Source organism: Lontra canadensis, unplaced genomic scaffold, assembly GCF_010015895.1.
Source record: "Lontra canadensis isolate GAN:19392208 unplaced genomic scaffold, GSC_riverotter_1.0 scaffold94, whole genome shotgun sequence".
NCBI classification, from domain to species: Eukaryota; Metazoa; Chordata; class Mammalia; order Carnivora; family Mustelidae; genus Lontra; species Lontra canadensis.
Window position 1 is genome coordinate 2,009,945 of NW_022631088.1, and position 17,382 is coordinate 2,027,326.

Below are 17,382 nucleotides of genomic sequence, written 5' to 3' on the forward strand. Positions count from 1 at the left end.
TTCCCTCGGAGGCAGGCCGTCTGGGTGGCTCCCGCTGCTGGCGAGGGCTGGCCTCCTGCGAGCCCTTTTGCAAGCAGCACAGCGCGAGCCTGAGCGTGGGAGCCTGCGCCGCCCCGACGGAACTCCACAGGAGCAAATTCGGGGTCTGCAGGCAGAGCTGCGGCCCAGGCCGGCTTCACGGTTCCAAGGAGCCTTTGGTGAGTTCAATTATCTGGTAAATATCCAGCGCTTCACCTGAAAGACAGTGCCCGTGGCTGGCGGTGCCCAGGAGCCCGTTTTCTTTCTGTATAAAATAAGCTTATTTTCTTAAACGTATCTTTCTGCTTGTTTGGTATTCAAAACAGTTTTCACCTAAAAATGCACTTTGACCTTATACAAGGCATCTTCTTAAAATACATTTCTACTGTGGTTAAAGAGGAAATATTTTGAGTTCTGGTTTCTTCCTTCATGTGCCGTGAACATCATGTTCCCTGGAGGTCCCGGGCACACCCTCCCCGGACCCGCCCGCACCCAGACAGAGGCGGGCTCCAGCCACCCGCACTCTGCGCGTGCCGACCGTAGTGGGGTGCAGCTCACCCTGGGGAATCCCGTATCTCCTTTCCATCCCAGTTGGATTGGAAGGGGTTTTACAATCCATGGTCACTTCCTTCCTGAGGCACCGGTCGATATCGACTGTGCTGAAAAAGGCGACGGACTGGGGCAGGTCATTGAGACCCAGCTTGTAGGCAAACATGCACCTGCAAGAGACCGGTCCCCTCTCAGACCCGGTCCTCCCCCCGAAGCTCACTGTGAGCTGTTGGGCACAACCGCCCCTGGGGCGGATGGAGAGGGCCGTGGAGTGTTAAGTACCGTCTCCATTATCCACCCATTAGGAGATCTGCTTCCCAAACTAGTTCGGAATGGCAGACCATTACAGAACTGTGATTACTGAAGTCAACCACGTAAACTAGGAATCTTACTACAAGGAAATACAGCTCAATATAGAAAATGTTTTTTAAGCCACATCGGGGTTTTAGACTACCACCAGAAAACATTGTGAACGAGGAATCATAAACTTCTGGCACTTAAGGAAACATATGGATAAAAGAAAAACCTCTCAATTTTGCATGAACGGAGAAAAGCTTTCATTTGATTTTTAAAACAAAGGTCTGTGTCTAGAGTAGGCCATGATGGCAGCTACTCGTGGAACACCTCCCTGACCTCCTCACTACTTCTGTCATCTAGTCTGGGTTTATGGTCTTTTCAAACCCAAGAAATCCCACAAGCTGAGGCTGGTCTTTTTAGGACCTCCGTTCCTAGGGAGATGCGCGCGGCCCCTGCCCTGCGTACCTGGTCAGGAGGTTGGTGATCTGCAGGGCCAGGGCCGCGCGGTAGCGGTCCTCCTCTCGCACCAGGTAGCGGACCTCATCATGGATGCTGATGCAGAAGCGCCCGTCGATGGCAAACTCCTCAAACAGCCACCTCATGGCCACGAGCATGAGGTGTAGATAGTCCACGGCAGAGCTCTGCACCACCCAGTTCACGCGGCTGGTCATAAACTGGGAGGGGGCACAGGTCACAGGGGTTCAGCCACATGCCGGCTCGCTGTGGGGAGGAGGTGGGACGGGAGCCCTGCCCCTCCCTGTGACCCCTCTCCCCAGGCTCTGAGGACCGCGCACTACCTCCCCCTGGACAGCCGAGGGCTCCAGGGCCCGGCTGATGCGGCAGCCCAGCACTGGGGTACACGGGGTGTCAGACATGGCAATGCTCTCCAGCTTATTGAACATTTCGGACTCCGTGCCCCCCGTCCATGCTCGTTCGGCAACCACCTCCCACTTCTTCCAGCGTGACCTGGGGACACACACACACAAGGCAAGCTTTGCCCTTCAGCATCTCTGAGCTAAAACTAAGTATCCCAGCTCCCCCAGGCGAGCCCAGACCCGCCCTCCCTCCTTAGGACACAGAAGGTTCTTACTTCTTCGAAGCTTCTCTCTGGATCTTGCGCAGATCCTGCAGGGAAACCCAGCCGTCTTCAGTCCTGTCCACAGGGAGGTCCAACTCCCTCACGAGCCACTCGCCCTCGTCCGACAGCCGGTACCTGGGGGCAGTGTCCCCACCATCATTCCCATGGGAGCGCCTCCTGGGTGCCTGGCCCTGGGCTGCAGTACTCACGGGACACCCAGGCCCATGCCTGTGCCCCTGGGCTCTACATCAGAGGGGGAACAGGCTGAGAGAGGATAAGTAACTTGCCAAGAAGAGGTGAAGCCCGGACGGGAACCCAGGCCTCTGTGGGCTACGCCATGGAAGCCCAGCAAAGGACAGATGCCAACCCGGGAGCCGGCACGGTTACCACTGTCCTCATGCTGCAGACAGCAGACCGCCCAGCGACTACTGAGCATCGTGCTTTAGTGCAGGAGACACCAGGGCTGTGACCCCAGAAGGGAGGGATAGTGGGGAATGGGATACTCCTTGAAGGGAGAAGGACATGTAGAGAAGACCGCGCACAGCCAAGTCAGACTGACCCCCTCAGTTCCCACTGCCCCAGACTCCCGGCTCCGATGCGGCCTCAGCTCCGGACGCCCGTCACTCACCAGCTCCACGACCTGCTCCACGCTGCACTGGGGCTTCCCCACTGCCTGCGCCCTCGGGCCAGACTCCCACGTGTCCGACCTCCTCTGTCCTCACCGCAGTCCCCACAGTGCGAGCTGTACCCCTCCCCGGTGTTCACGTGCTCACCTCTACACCATCACTTGCTCGCCCTGCAGCCTCCCAGGAGGAGCCCCGCTCATTAAATGTGGCCCCTGGACATGGTACCTGTGGAAGGCAGACCTGTCCCTCTCCTCCCTCACCTCCCCTGGGCTTCAAGGCCCTCCCGGGGACCCACTAAGGCCCCGAGCACACGAGGCGGCACGGCCAGAGGGAACAAACCGCAGCCTCCTGGAGCAAAGCCCACCCGAAGTCTCCACGGCCCCACCGCCCCGCCCTCACTCGCTCCCCGGACCCCACGCCGCTGCCGCGCCGCCGCTTGGTGGCAACACAGAAGTCCAACCCAACTCTGATGAAAACGGCTTCAAGTTATTCAGTAAGCAAATGTCACAACCCCCGGGCCAACCATCCTGGAGCCAGGTCAGAGGGCTGGAGAGGAGCCGAGAGAGGGCTCAGGCCATGGGGAAAGCAGGACGTGCCGAGGGCGGTGAAAGGGAGCAGAGGAGGCCTAAGGCCCTGGGGGGGGGGGGGGGGATGCGGATGGGGGTGGGGCCCTCACCGGCGAAGGCCCTTGGTGACCGCGTACATCTGCTGGGCCTTCTCGGCTGCCTCCTGCCGGGTGAGCCGGTGGTTGAACTGCATCAGCAGGCGCTCGGCGAAGGGCTGCCCCGCCCCGTAGATGCGGCCGTAGTTGAAGATCTTGGCGTGCTCCCGGCTGATGCCCACGGTCGCCGCGGTCTTACTGTGCAGGTCCGTGCCCCTGCTCTTCCTGCCCTGCAGCGTCATCCAGCCGAAGGCCGTGCAGCCTGGGGCGGGGAGGGGGGCGGGGAGGGGGGCGGGGAGCCGGGCGTGAGAAAGGCGGCCCAGAGGCGTTCTGCCAGCCCCGCGGCTGCCTCGGCTCCGGCCCGGCCCCTCTCACCGTGCATGCCCGCGAAGTGGGCATCTCCGAGCACGGCGGCGATCCACAGCTCCTGCGAGTCCACGTCGGCGCCCACGAGCACGTAACCAGGTGGGGCCTGCACCATGGCCTTCAACTCACTGCCTACTCGGTCAGGCTGCAGAAGAGGGAGGTCAGGCCCTCCCAGACACCCCTGTGAGACTCCTACCCCCGCCCCATTCCTAGAGCCGGGCTCAACAGAGTGCTGGGCCTTTCCTGACCGGGCGCTTCCGGTAATGCCGAGCACAGCCCCACGCTCCACCCCAGGGGCTCCCAGGACGGCCGCGGAGCAGCAGCGCGAGGGGACAGTAGACACCCGGACCTGCCTCCACCCCACCACAGCTGTGCGCATCACGCCTCGTCCATGTCTGACTACGAGGAGGGCCTCAGGTCAAGTTTGCTGAAGGAACCACAGAGCGGCAGAGCTAGATTTGAACTGGGGTCCCGACTGCCCCAGAACTTAGGTTCCTTTTCATGCTCCTCCCCGAAAACCCTCTGTACCCAGTTTCTAAGGGACCCAGGAGAGGCAGCACAGGGACCCGAGGGCAGCGCACACATACCCGGGCGTTGCTGGCAGTGAGCCACGTGGGCTCCACAGCCCGGCGCGTGATGGTGCCAGCGGTCACCACCTGAGGCAAGATGGCCCCGTAGCGACCTTCCTCATCGTAGTCGGGATGCCTGGTAGGGTGGGGGAGAACATGAGTCTTAGCAGCTTACTGTAGTCCTAGGTCCTCCCCCACTCAGTTCTCCCGTCCCCTCAACCACTTGGCAGGCCATACCTGGTCACAGCACGGGGCAGAGCTGACCTGGGCAGCCACACCACCATCTGGGAACTGCGGGGACAGGACGGAGGCTCAGGAAAGCCAAGCGGAACAGAATCCAGCTCTGGGGGCCACCGCGCCCCCTCCTGGCCAGGCCTCATCCTCTCCCCACTGACTTCATTCGGGGGCTGTGGCACAACCAAGGCCTGGGGCCCTAAAATCTCTCATCCAGGAGCATATGCCATCTGACAACCAGCCAGGCCTCCCAGATGGCTTCTGCCCTGCCCAGAGTGTCTGAGGAGTCTGACCTCGGCCCTGCCATGAGCACCTCGGCCACACTCGGGGCAGACCTCAGCAGCCACAGCAGCAGCCTTCTGGCAGCCAGCCCTGCGGCGGAGACCCCTGCCATTGTCAGCCTCGGGTCCCAGCGCGCAGGCCAGCTGCCCTCCATGCCCCTCAGCCACATCCAGGGCTCCAGCAGCTCCGCCATCCAGGCCCAACCACACCACTTTCTACATAAACACAGAGGCTGAGGCTAGGAAGGAAAGGGGCCTGCCCGCAGTCACATGGCACCCAAACCACAAGAAGCCAAGCCTCAAGACTGTCGCTGGGCTGTCCCCTCCGGTGCAGCACAGGGGGGTGGGGAAAGCCCGGGTGGGAGGTGGGAGAAGGGGATCCCAGGGCTGCCGTAACCTGGCCAGGGGCACAGATGACATGTTTCCACCCTCCCACGGTGGCCTACCTGATTCGTTTATGGGCATTCCTCCAGAAAGAAATCATTTTGTTGATTTCCAAGGCACGGGGCCCGCTGGTACCTCCTGGGCCGGCCTGCAGGGTGCCATCCTCCATTTTGGGCAAGAAGTCCTTGGCAAAGGGGCTGCCCACGTTGCAGCTGCTACCATCCTGCAAAGGACAAAGGAAGCAGGGGCTCTTGGAAGCTGGTGGCAGATCCCTAAGGAACCCCCTGTGCACCTCAGCTCTGACCACCGAGCCCAGAACCTCAAGCAAACCAGTCTGGGGAAATCCCCAAATGAAACACAGATGCATGTGCGCACACGCACATGCGTGCACACACACACGCACACAAACACACACGCACAAGCACGGAGACACAAATGCCATCTCCCTCCACCAGGCAGCTGCCCCCTTATCTGGGGTGGGGGAGGGTACATATGATCCAAGGTCCCCAGCAGATGCCCCACACTGCAGAGCGCGGACCCATAGGTGCTTTTATCCTTCACGTGTGTATTTATGATAAAACTATGACCGGGATGCCTGGGTGGCTCAGCCGTTGAGTGCCTGCCTTTGGCTCAGGTCATGATCACCAGGGTCCTGGGACTGAGCCCCTCATCAGGCTCCCTGCTCAGCAGAGAGCCTGCTCTGCTCTCCCTCTGCCGCTCCCCCTGCTTGTGTGAGTGCGTGCGTACACACTCTGTCAAATAAGTAAGATCTTAAAAAAAAAAATAAACAGCACATGGTGAAATTGTCATAGAAATATCTAATAAAATAGAAGTGTAACAATAAGGCGCCTGGGTGGCTCGGTGGGTTGAACCTCTGCCTTCGGCTCAGGTCATGATCTCAGGGTCCTGGGATCGAGCCCCGAGTCGGGCTCTCTGCTCAGCGGGGAGCCTGCTTCCTCCTCTCTCTCTCTCTGCCTGCCTCTCTGCCTGTGATCTGTCAAATAAATAAAATCTTCAAAATAAAAATTTAAAAATCATTAAAAAAAAATGTAACAACGAACTGTAATAAAAGTTATGCGTATCTGTATTCCCTCAAAATAGCTCATGCTGTATCTGCCCTTCGTGCACTGACGTGAGGGATAAAATGCCTCCCGCCTCCATGAGATGAAGTGAGGTGAGTGACACAGGCACAGGCCGCAGCCTCAGTCTCCTCGTGGCCTCCTGAGGCTGCCTCAGCAGGAAGATCATCAGCAGACCCAGGTGGCTCAGTCAGTTGAGCTTCTGCCTTCAGCTCTGGTCACGATCCCAGGGTCCCAGGACGGAACCCAGCATCGGGCTCCCCCTCCTCTGCAGGGAGCCTGCTTCCCCCTCTCCCTGTCTGCCACTCCTCATGCTTGTGCTATCTTTGTCAAATAAATAAAAGCTTTAAAAAAAAAAAAAAAAAAAAGGGCAGATCAGCTGCTTCAGGATCGAGGCCGACCCAGGTAACCAACCACCATGGGACAATAGCACACAAGCCAGACACCTGACAGCCCCCGTCATTTAATCATACCACCATGCCCCTCGCCACCCAATTTTCAGGAGGCAGAGACTCCAAGATACGGGGAACTGTCTGGGACCATGCCCTGCCCCACCACGCGTGTCGCTCCTGCACTAGGGTGCTTCTGGCTGAGTCACTCCAGGGACCTGGGCACCCAAGGCACGGTGAGGGCAGCACGGGACAGGCGTCAATCAGGACACACACCTTGTGAGGCAGCTTGAAGAACCAGCAGCCGGGGACATCCACGTCGTTGTAAGGTCCGTTGCCATGGTGATAGGCTGGCTGGCTGGCTTTGGGGCCACCAGCGGCAGTCTGTGGGGGCCACACACCTAGATGAGGCCCTGCTCAGCACCTGCATTCGGCGAGGGCCAGGGCATGGGAAAAGGGCCTGAGGCAGCCAACAGTGCACTGAGAAATGGCAGGATGGCCACGAGCCTCAGGCTCCCTCCTCGGCCTCCAAGAAACATGCGGCCACCCATAGGCAGGGCAGTGTGTCCCCACCCCCTTGGGACCTTGGGAACACTCTGGCAAAGGGGAGAGCTACTTGGGCACAAGAGCAAGGCCCCGCCACCCGGAGCCCACCAAACACCCACCCAGACAACCCCAGCCCCGAAGCCCGCTCACCAGAGCCGGGGGCTGACTAGGGACAGCCGCTCCGCAGCGCTCCGCCCTGGCCTCCACCTCCGCTTCAGCCTCCGCTTCCAGGCAGCCCAGTTCTTCCACCTGGATGGGCCCAGGTGCCAAGGAAGTGAAGCAGGGGGCTGGCCTGGGGCCAGCCCCCCGGTGCCCCCAGGGCACCGCCCCCACCCAGAAGGCCGCCTGTCGCCGGGAGGGAGCAGAGACTGCAGAGCTGCCCTCACCGTCTGCCACATGGCGCTGCCATCAGCGAGCAGGAACTCCTCCGCCATGCCTGCCTGCTGGGGCTCCGGCTGCTGCTTCCCCTGTTCAAGACAGTGCTTCCTGTACAGGGACTCGATGGCTCTGGGCAGAGAAGAGCAGCGGCCTCTGATTACGGGGGGCCCGGGCCAGGCCGGGCGGCTCGCTAGGGCCTTCCGCAACTTCCTTTGCTCAGGCCTCAGAACCAGCTCTGAGGCAAAGCGGGATAGCGCTCTCCCTGGTTTTCAGACAGAGAGTGGCAAATCCAAGTAAAACACAACGCGCCGGTGGCAGGCGAGGGAGCGAGGCCTGGTCTGACCCCAATCTGAGCTCCCAGCTCGCAGCAGCCGCCTCCCCTGGGAAAACTCTGGGAGCTGAGCAGCCTCGCCCACGGGACCCCGGGCCCCTTTTGTCCCCAGTGCCCTGCAGGTGACTCGGGCTGTCCTGCAGAGCTGGGCCTCCCAACTTGGGCCACATCGAGTGCCACGGCTTGTTCCCAACACCTGCCTGTCCAAAGCTCAGGACTCGGGATCTCAGACAAGTCCAGGGACTTTCCTAGACCTCTGTTCTGCCAACTCTACCGTGTGGCTAACCACTCGATCTCACGCGGCTGCCTGCGAACCAACGAGGGGCACCACGAAAGCTTTATGATCAGAGTGGAACTCGTGCTTGATAAACTCTACACAGAAAAGAAAAACAGCCCACCTCCCCTGCTGCTCCCGACAGCCACCCACAGCAAGCTCCTGGGAAGGCAGCTGTGCCACTGGACCCGAGGGCAGGGCCTCAGGCCTCCATGCCCCTGTGGGGCTCCGACTGCACAAGGAAAGGGGAGCCATGGAAACGAGGACTCACACCCAGACCCTCGCACCCCAGCTCTTCCCACTGGCCTGGGCCAGGCTTGGGTCCTCCAGCAAAGGGAAGGGGACCCAGACTCCACCTTTTCCTTTCCTGAGCCTCACCTGTAGGGGCAGGCCACCCCGGCCGAGGCCGGGGCGGTTTCCACGGGCGCCTGGGCCAGGTTGTCCCGCCGCCCAGGCACCAGGTACCCCCAGCCATGCCGCTCCGAGCAGTGCAGAGGGAAGCCATCCCAGGTCATCGCCATGAGTTTTGGAGTGACCCGCATCTGCAGGCTGAGGAGGCTGGGGCCCGGGGTCCACGCGGGGTCATCTAGCCGGGGACAAAGCTTCCGGTACCACCTGTGCCCCACCCGAGGAGAGCAGTGTCACTGCGGTGAGGGGAGGACAGCACAGAACCACAAGCCAGGCTCCCTCTCCCATGACCACGCCCACCCTTCAAAGCCCCGAGGCCTTCTGGTGACCTCAGCCTAGAGTCACAGTCCCCTCCCTCTGGGGGTACACCCATGACCCCCAGGAAGTCCCCTAGAATAATTCACGTATCTGAAAAGGAAGATCCTAGGTCAGGCCTACCAGAGACTAGTCAAAAACCGAGGCCTCTAAGTGTGGCCCAGCACTGGGCTCCTTCCCAGCCTCCATGCCATACAGGGTAACTGGCCCGAGAAGACAGCAGATCTGCCCCATTGCTGTTCCAGGGACACACCAGGGCTTTCAGAGCCCCATCTCTCACACACTGTTCACCACGGCGAACCCAAAGGTTGTACACAACTTAGACCTCCCTTAAGTTGTGAATAGACCCTGCTATTCACCCTGGTTGCCCCTATTTTCTCATCTCTGCCTGTCTATGAGGCTCATAAAAATCCCCTCCTCAAGGAAGCCTTCCCGGATTTCTCCAGGCAGAGTTAGGTACTACCTCAACACTGCTCATTCTTACTTCTCACCAGGAATATAAAGACCAGCTGCCCGGGCTGGTTTTCGTGCCTAACTCCTCCTAGGGAGAAGGAGCTCCTAGAAAGGAACCGTTCTGCACCCCCAAGTGGCTGCGGTGGGCCCAGCATTCAACAGGGGCTCAGTGCACCTGCACTGAATGAGACCAGCGAGCCGGGGGTCAGAATGAGCAAGTGACTGGAAGACAGAAGGAATGGCAGCAGGTCCCCAAGGGTTCCCCGCAAACACCACCCTGGTGCTGGGGCCCAGGAAAAGGGAGTCTCATGGGAGGAGAAGTGCGGACTCTGGACACATGAGGGGCTAAAGCTCACCCAGGGTGTCCAGGAAGGTGCTGGGGCCGCTTGGGCAAAACCTCTGCAGTCCCCTTCAAGCGCTCCAAGCAGGCACGAGCCATGCCATCTTGCTGAACCTCCTCCTCCTCACTGGGGGGGCCGGGGTCTGCAGAGGGTGGGCAGGACCATCAGGACCCGCAGAAGGGTCTCTCCGGAAGACCTGCCCAGCCTACTCATCTCTGGAAGGCCGGATGACCCCTTTCAGTGGTCCCAGTGGGTCCCAGGACCTTCCCAGGGACCATCCCTGCCCCACCTCCCGCCCATGCTCCCCACCTTCCTGATCCTTGGGCTCCCCAGGGGCCCCAGCCCCCTCGATGGGCAACTTGCTGGCTGTAGTTGGCTCCTTCCTCTTCACCTTCTTTGCCTTCTTCTGCTTAAACTCTTGCAGGTCCCACTCCAGGTCCCAGAGCCAGGGGTCTTCCTTGTACCTGCAGAGCGAGTACACCAGGGCGGCGTAAGGCCCAGCCCACACCGTACTCACCTAGATCCTGCCCTTCCAAGGCCTGCCCACCTCTGTCCTGAGAGCAGCTGGCAGGCGTCGTTGGCCAGGTCCATCAGTGACTTCTTCATCTCCCGCTGGAGCTCCTCGTATGTGCTCTGCGCCTCTGCCAGGTACCGCTCCCAGTTGTGGTTCACGGGCAGGTAGGAGACCCCCATCTCCAGCATGCCGGCCAGAGTCACAGGGTGAGGGCACCTGGGGGTGGGGGAAACACCACGGCAGTCAAAAATGGCCCCAGAAAGCAAGGTGCGGGCCCAGTCCCTGAGCCAGTCTGGCGAGCCTCAACCTGACCACCCAGGCGGTGTAGCGCTGATGCCAGACCAGGTCTCAAGCCCAGCTCGAAGACTCTGGAACCCTGAGATGCTAGGGAAGTCGCTTCCCCTGACATAGATAGTTCCTCTATCAAGTGGATACAGTATCATCCCGACCTCACGGGATAATCCTTGTTACAGTTACAGGCAAAAGTGGAAACAGGTACTTCTCCTATGTCAAGCCTCAGCACCCGGCACTGTGCTAGAGCACACACAAGCCTCACAACGGGGATGGGCATTATTTGTGTGTGCTTTACAGATACACACAGACTCCGAGAAACCAAGTGACCTGCCCAAGGGCAAATGAATGAGGCAGGCCAGTCGATTCAAATGAAGTCTAGGTGACACTTGTGACTGGCCACACCGTATGAGTGACTCACTACCAAACATGACCAAGACAGAGGTGAAGCCCTGGGCTCAGGGTCTGGGCACGGGGAGGGTGCTCAACCAGCCAGGACCACACACAGGAAGCTCCGCCACGGCCCTCAGCCCTCCCCTCCAGGCTGTCCACAGAAACCCAGAGTCCAGGACCCAGCAGCCACCACTCTGCTGAATGGCTCCACTCTTTCGATTCGGAAAGGCTAAGGTCCACAGGCTGAGGGAGACCTTTTAACAGAGGACCCAGGTACCGGCACTCTACTGACCCCCAGGGGTTCCCACCGGGGCCCCCCCTCACCTCTCCAAGAAGAGCGGTAGCTGCTGCTGGAAAACCTCATAGGTGGCCCACACGTCCTGGGCACAGTACTGCATCAGGTCCTGGCACAGGCGACAGGAAGGCGCTGGGTGGGCAGCCATCCCACTGCCATCGCCGGGTCTCAGGGTCAGGTTGGGCAGCCATACTCCCTGGGGTCAGCTAGGGGCTGCCACGGCCCAGCCCCCCAGAGCCCCTCGCCAGCACCGTACCTGGAAATTCTCACGGATGTCCTTCATGCTACCCTTGACAAACAGCTCTCGAGGCTCCTTCTCTAAGGGGGGCCCCCCCACATAGAGGCCATGCACGTCTGCCAGATTATTGACACTGCTGATGTCCAGCCAGTCCCAGGACGAGATCTGGGGGGGCCAGAGCGAGGGATCAGATCAGCCTCAGGACAGACAGGTAGGCTGGTGAGACAGTCCCAAGCGGCCCACTCCGGCCTCCCGCAGTTGAGCGCTCACCGCTGGGCCACCAGCTTTGCGGGGGGCCTTCTGGCCTCGCTGCGTGGGGTGTTGGGCCTTGCGCTTGCCCTGCTTGGCTGCCATCCACAGACTGCGCTGGAACCCGCTGAGCCCCGAGATGGCCATGTGCATGCTCATGGTGTCCAGGAAGCGCATGCGGGAGCCCTGTGCGGGGGCGGGGCGGCTGGAGCTGAGGCCACTCGGCACTGCTTCAGGGGTGTCACCCCACCAACCCCACCCCAGCCTCCTATCACACAATCTTCCAACACTTAAGACTCTCCTCGTGCTTGCTCACGCTCAGCCCTCTGGCGGGGACAGGCTCGCCCTCCCACATCCCACCCTCCAAGGGGCAGGCCTGGCTCAACCACAACACACGGGTCCTTCCCAGCGGGTCCAGCCACAGCTTTGAGGGCTGCCTTGGGAACAGAGGGGCCAGATCAAGGCCTTCTGAGCTCCCAGCTCGGCCCCGCACCCCAGCCCTGCCGCTCACAAGCTCTGTAGCCCTATTCAGGTCAACAAGGCTACCCTCACCAGGCCCACCTTTCTGCTGGGCTGGCTGGAAGGATGCATCGTTCAACTCCCGCACCCCCCAACCCGCCCTGCAACCCTGCCAGGTGGCTTCTGCGAGCACCCCCTTTTTGCAAATAAGGAAACGGGAGGCTCAGGGAAGGTAAGGCGCTCATGCTGCTTGTCCCTGTCGGGGGCAGGATGTGAGCCCAGGCTGTGTGGTCCAGAGCCTCCAAAGACCCACACTACGCTTTAAACCACCACATGGAGAGAAGGGGTAGCAGTACTCCCTGACAACGCCTGCGCCATACCAGGCCAGTCCTGGGGAATGAACAGCTGGGCCCAGGGACCAGGGGCAGCGCTGGTCAACAGGCAGGCCCCGCAGCTGCTACCAAGACAGAGACGCTGACCAGGAAAAGCAATGCCTTCTCTAGCCCCCAGGGTCAGAGCTCTCAGGCCACCCCTGCCAGAAGCTACGCTGGCCCCAGGAACCTTACCTGGATCAGGTACTGCTCCCTGATATGGGCTCGATCAAAGCACACGTTGTGCCCCACCACTAACTGCTCCTGCCAGCCTCGCCGGGTGGGGCCGCCAGCACTGGCAGGGACCTCCAGAGGAATGAGGTCAGCCGGCGACAGCTGGCTGGTCCAAGAGTAACGCTCTTCCACCAGCCGCCGGCTGCACCAAGAATACCTAAGGGAGGCGAGAGGCAGACAGGCTGGGCACAGGGGCGGCTGACTTCCGCTCCGCGACACCCACCGCACACCTACCGCCGCGAGCCAGCTCCCGCGCTAGCAGCTGGGACACGAGCGAGCCCAGGGAGTGCTCCCCACCCTCACGGAGCCGGAGAGCGGGTGGGGGCGTGTAGGAGGGAGGTCATAAAAGCTCCTTGACTTCGCCCTTCCACAGATAAAAACAGAGCCAAATGCCACATGCTGGGGGTCCCACGCGGGCACCCGGCCTGGACCCCAACAAGGTGGTGGGGTCCAGGGTTCACAAAGTCTGTGCTGTTTATGAGCACTGTCCACCCCTCGGGTCTGGAAGCACCCAACAGCAGGTGTTCAAAACGTTCGTAAGGGAGACAGACAATTCCAACAGAATCCAAAGTGGGAATTTTTTTTTTTTTGGTTCAAAGTGGCAAAAAAAGGAGAAAAAAGAAAAAGTCAAATGCTGCACATGTACAGGATGAACCGTCTAGGTAACGGCCGGAAAGATTCTGAAAGACCAAGAGCACATCACGCACCTTGGAGCAGGTGCGGGCCCCTCCGAGCCACCGAGGAGAGCCGAGGGCAGGTGTGGGCCTGGAGGGGCCAGGCCACCCGGGCAGAGAAGAGCACCATCTGCAGCGCCTGACCCCGACTCAGGGCAAGGCTGGAGGGTGCCCAAGATCCACGAGGCCAGGCATGGCAAGGCCACTGAGGAAAAGCCCACTGTGAACCACAGATGACGCCAGAGAGTCAAAGCCACTCAGCATCAGAGGGAGTGACAAGGCCTCGTGTGACCTCTGCAGCCACGCAGGCAGGAGTGGGGGGGGGGGCGTCCGCCCCCGCAGCTTCAACAAACACAACAGTGCCTCCCACAGGGGAGGGGGAAACCGGCAGAAAGTGGCTCCTCGTTTTAAACCTGCTAAAGTCTAACTCACAACCAAATGTGGCGATATGCTCAGGGACGCAGGCCGCAACCGCCTCGCCTCCCCCTTCTGAGCCCTGGCTGGAAGAAGAGGCTGGAAAATGTCACATGTCTGAGGCTATGGTGACGGCAGGAACTCTAGGCACAACAAAAAGGCCAGACTGGTGTCAAGATCCAGGGCTGCAGCTGCGCACAGAGCCGTCTTACTACACGTCTGTGATAAAAAAGCAGCCAACATGCAAACACGTGTGGCACATTCAAGAGGTTTCAAATCAATGCCGTTAACGCTCTACACTTGTCCTGTGAACCTCAGATCAATGTTGGCACCTGTGGGACCTTCCCCTAGAGTGACGACCATAGTCCTCAGCCATAGCCTTTGGGAAGCTGCTCTGGGGAATGTCTAAGCTGCCCCCCCACCCAGGCCCCCAAAACCACCCCAAAAATCTCAGGCTGACCTGGAACTTGCGGTTACACAGCCACACGAGAGGGACATGCCCAAGTTCACAGCAGACTGCTCGGAGGGGCCCCATCTGGCACTCCCCGCCCCTCCAGTCAGGCTCCCAGGAGGAAGTCCCCCACGGGAGCCCAGGCCTCAGCAGGGACTCCTGCCACCCCGCAAACCGAGCAGTGCCCCCAGGACCACTGGCAAGAATGGAATGAGGATGAGAGGATGGGGAGGACGGGGAGAGGAAGGAGGAGGGAGAGAAGGGGACTTGAGGTAAAATGGCCAAAAATGACCGAGAGATCAAAAACCAAGTCTTTCTTGTCACTGGTTTCCTAATTTGCCTTCAGCCACCACAGCCTGCTTTACCTTCTCAAACGGTGGGTGGTACTCCCTCTATGTGGACCATCAAGTCACATAGGAAGCACTGAGATTCTCGTCTCAACTGGGACTAAATCAATGCGGAATCTGGTTTTGCTCTTTTCAGCCATTAATGCCTACCTTATCTATTTAGCCATGTTTTCACCATTTTCAACTGCATATTTAACATTTCGCAGCTTTCTGTACAAAGATGTAGCTTCCAATAGGGATAAAGAAACTGCTAACTTTTGTGCTGGCCATGCCTGAAAGCATTGGGGCTGTAAAGAGTATTTTAATCCTGGAATGAAGAATAAAAAAGGGGAGAAACAGGACTGCCATCATTGTTTGAAAAAGAAACGTGGGTAGCACTTAGAAAGTTATTTAAAAAGAAGAGAGAGAAATTTGGATATACCTTCTGGGGACCAAAATGCCTGTTTGGGAAGCTGGGGGCAATGAGGGGTTGAGGGGGGGGGGCTACGTCTGGGTGGGAGTGTGTTTGGCGACATTGTAGGGATAGCTGGTCTGGCATTTAAGGGAGCAGCTGGCGACGCTAAATGCTTTGTACTGTCTGGGACAGCCCATGATAACCACCAGCATCCCCAAACAGAAACACTGTTCAAATGTCTTGGACTAACTTCTCAGGAAGCAATTAGGGGAGGGGGAAAGGCACCCAATCAAGGTGGCCTCTAGTGGTCTCCCCTAGGATCCCAAGTACAAGCTACCGTCATTCTCCACATAGCCCCTATCACCACCTGCCGTTTGCTGGGGTGTTTGTTAACTGCCTGTGTCTTCCCGCCAGAAAGTAAGCTCTGTGAAAGCTGGGGTCAAGCCTACTTTAGTTCACCACGAATCCGCAATCCCTACAAGAGCACCCTGGTGGCACACGGTGGGACCTCCGGAAACGTTCACTGAGACGAGCCATTCAGCTGGGCCCCCCCCACCTGTGCTAAAGTCCCCGGAGCCCAGCCCCTACTTACCAGGCCGAGGGGGATATGGCCACCGCCAACGTGGGGCAAGTTCCCTCTGCCAAGCAGACCTCCACGTCGAACACCAGGGCCCGCTCCTCGGGGATGGCCACGGGTACGGCCTCCCCCGCGGGGCCGTACCGGGTCCAGCCCTCCGCCCAGGCCCAGCTCGGGGGCTGGGGGGGCAGCTGGGCCTGCAATAACGAGTTGGCCGCCTCCAGGTAGGGCAGGCTCTGCTTCTGGGCCAGGAGGCGGAAGTGCTGGTCCAGGCTGCCCCCGTAGAGGGGCGGCAGGCGCAGCTCCACGTCCGGCAAGGGCGTGGCCGGCTGCCCCCAGAGCCCGTGCCGCTGCAGGTGCTCGACGCTGCGGCGCACCGCGGCCTCGCCGGGCGTCTCCCCGCCGCGCCCGAAGATTTGCTCGTGAAGCCCTCTCGAGAGCATCTGGATGTGCAATGGGTTGTGCCGCAGCTGCCCGCCCTCCGAGGATGGCACTTGCTGCGGCGGCGACGGCGGCTGCCCGTCGCTGGGGACGGGGGCGGGGCCGGAGCTGGAGACCCAGCGCCCCGGAGCTGGAACTGGCCCTGGCCCGACGGTGATGGCGCCGGCCACCCTCTTCCAGAGCAGGCGGCTCATGGTTGGTGCAGGGAGCCCCCCGCTGGGAGTCAGGACACCTGGCTTTGGGCTCCAGCTTGGCTGCTTTTACTGGCCGAAAGACGTGGAGGGAGACACGTCCTGTCTCTGTTTTCCAGTCAGTGAAATGGGTCTGACCATGCCTGCCTTCCACCCACAAATCCTGAAGGAGACAGACGATATCAAGTGTTATTTCTCACATGTGCGGTACGTGGTCCGTGACGAGCCGTCACTCCTCGAGCACTCACTGCGTCCCAGGCAGCGAGCCAGGAGCTTTTAGGGACATTTTCTCAGTGAAGCCCCCACAGCCACGAGAATCACCAACACCCCTCCTGAGGACACGGAGGTTCAAGCAGGTGCATCAGTGAACTTGGGGGAGGAGGCAGTGGTTAAGAGCGACGGTCCCGGAGGAGGACGCGGCGGGTTTGAATCCCGGCGCTGGCTGTCAGGAGATGCGTGACCTTGGGCGAGCTCCCTAAGGCCCCAAGCTCCTGCTCCGTAAAATGGGATTACGGATTCTATCTGTCACACGGAACCGCTGTTCGGGTGACTCAGGGCGAACAAGTCGCGAGACCCGACCCTCGGCAAACGCTTGCCAAATGGTGGCCGCCAGCTCCGCGACCGGCGCGGCCCCAGGGCCTAGCGCCGCCAGGTGCCAGCCCCCGGATTCGAACCCGCAGGGCGGGACGCCGGCTCCCGGGGCTCCACCCGTGCCCGGGCCGTGGCCCCGCCGGCCCAGGGCGCCCTGCAGAAGGCCGCGGCCCCCGCGCGCCCAGCCGCCCGGCCGCCAGCCCGTGCCCGTGCCCGGCGGCGCGCGGTGCGCCCTGGGACGAGCCTCCGCCCAGCTCCGGGCCTCGCTCCCTGACTGGAGAAGGAGGGGCCGCACCGCCGCTCGGCGACCCGGCCTCCCCCGCTCCCCGCCCCGGGCCGAACCCGCCGGAAACCTCGGTCCGTCCGGTGCTTCCCGGGCTGCGGCTCCCGACCCCAGGCCCACGGAGCGGCGTCTCCCTCCGCACGGCCTACGCAGCCTCGGGGTGGCGTGTGGCCTCCACCCGACCAGTCCGCCTCGCTGGCAGCCGCAACTTCCCGTCTGCTCCCGGCTCCGTCCCGCGGCTACCCGAGAGGCAGGCGGGAGACTCCCGGCGCGACCAATAAGAGCGCCGCAAGTGGACCGGTCCGTCCGCAGGGGGGAGAGGGAGACTTCCGGGTGGGCTCTCCCTGCAGTACCCTGGTAGCCAAAGTACAACCTCCCCTGCCCAGGAACAAATGGAT

At 60.8% G+C, this 17,382-nt stretch overlaps 1 protein-coding gene across 3 annotated transcripts; it reads right to left on the reverse strand.

Annotated features, from left to right (window-relative positions):
* Positions 1-65: 65 nt before the first annotated feature.
* Positions 66-17,217, reverse strand: POLG (DNA polymerase gamma, catalytic subunit). 3 transcript variants are annotated; one of them, XM_032836950.1, is made up of 23 exons: positions 17,055-17,216; positions 15,494-16,273; positions 12,583-12,778; positions 11,579-11,743; positions 11,327-11,473; positions 11,100-11,179; positions 10,125-10,307; positions 9,941-10,041; positions 9,593-9,719; positions 8,439-8,675; positions 7,464-7,584; positions 7,228-7,326; positions 6,808-6,915; positions 5,126-5,286; positions 4,402-4,455; positions 4,183-4,300; positions 3,605-3,740; positions 3,245-3,491; positions 1,955-2,077; positions 1,662-1,830; positions 1,330-1,538; positions 577-737; positions 66-234 (listed from the first exon to the last, which is right to left on the reverse strand). In XM_032836950.1, exons 2-23 carry the CDS (start codon positions 16,111-16,113, stop codon positions 176-178), a joined length of 3,621 nt encoding a protein of 1,206 aa, XP_032692841.1. In that variant the 5' UTR covers positions 16,114-16,273; positions 17,055-17,216; the 3' UTR covers positions 66-175. The 3 variants fall into 3 exon arrangements, with proteins under 3 accessions (XP_032692841.1, XP_032692839.1, XP_032692842.1); XM_032836948.1 differs by having other exon boundaries at positions 9,887-10,041; XM_032836951.1 differs by lacking the exon at positions 577-737 and having other exon boundaries at positions 133-234; positions 9,887-10,041; positions 17,055-17,217.
* Positions 17,218-17,382: the final 165 nt, after the last annotated feature.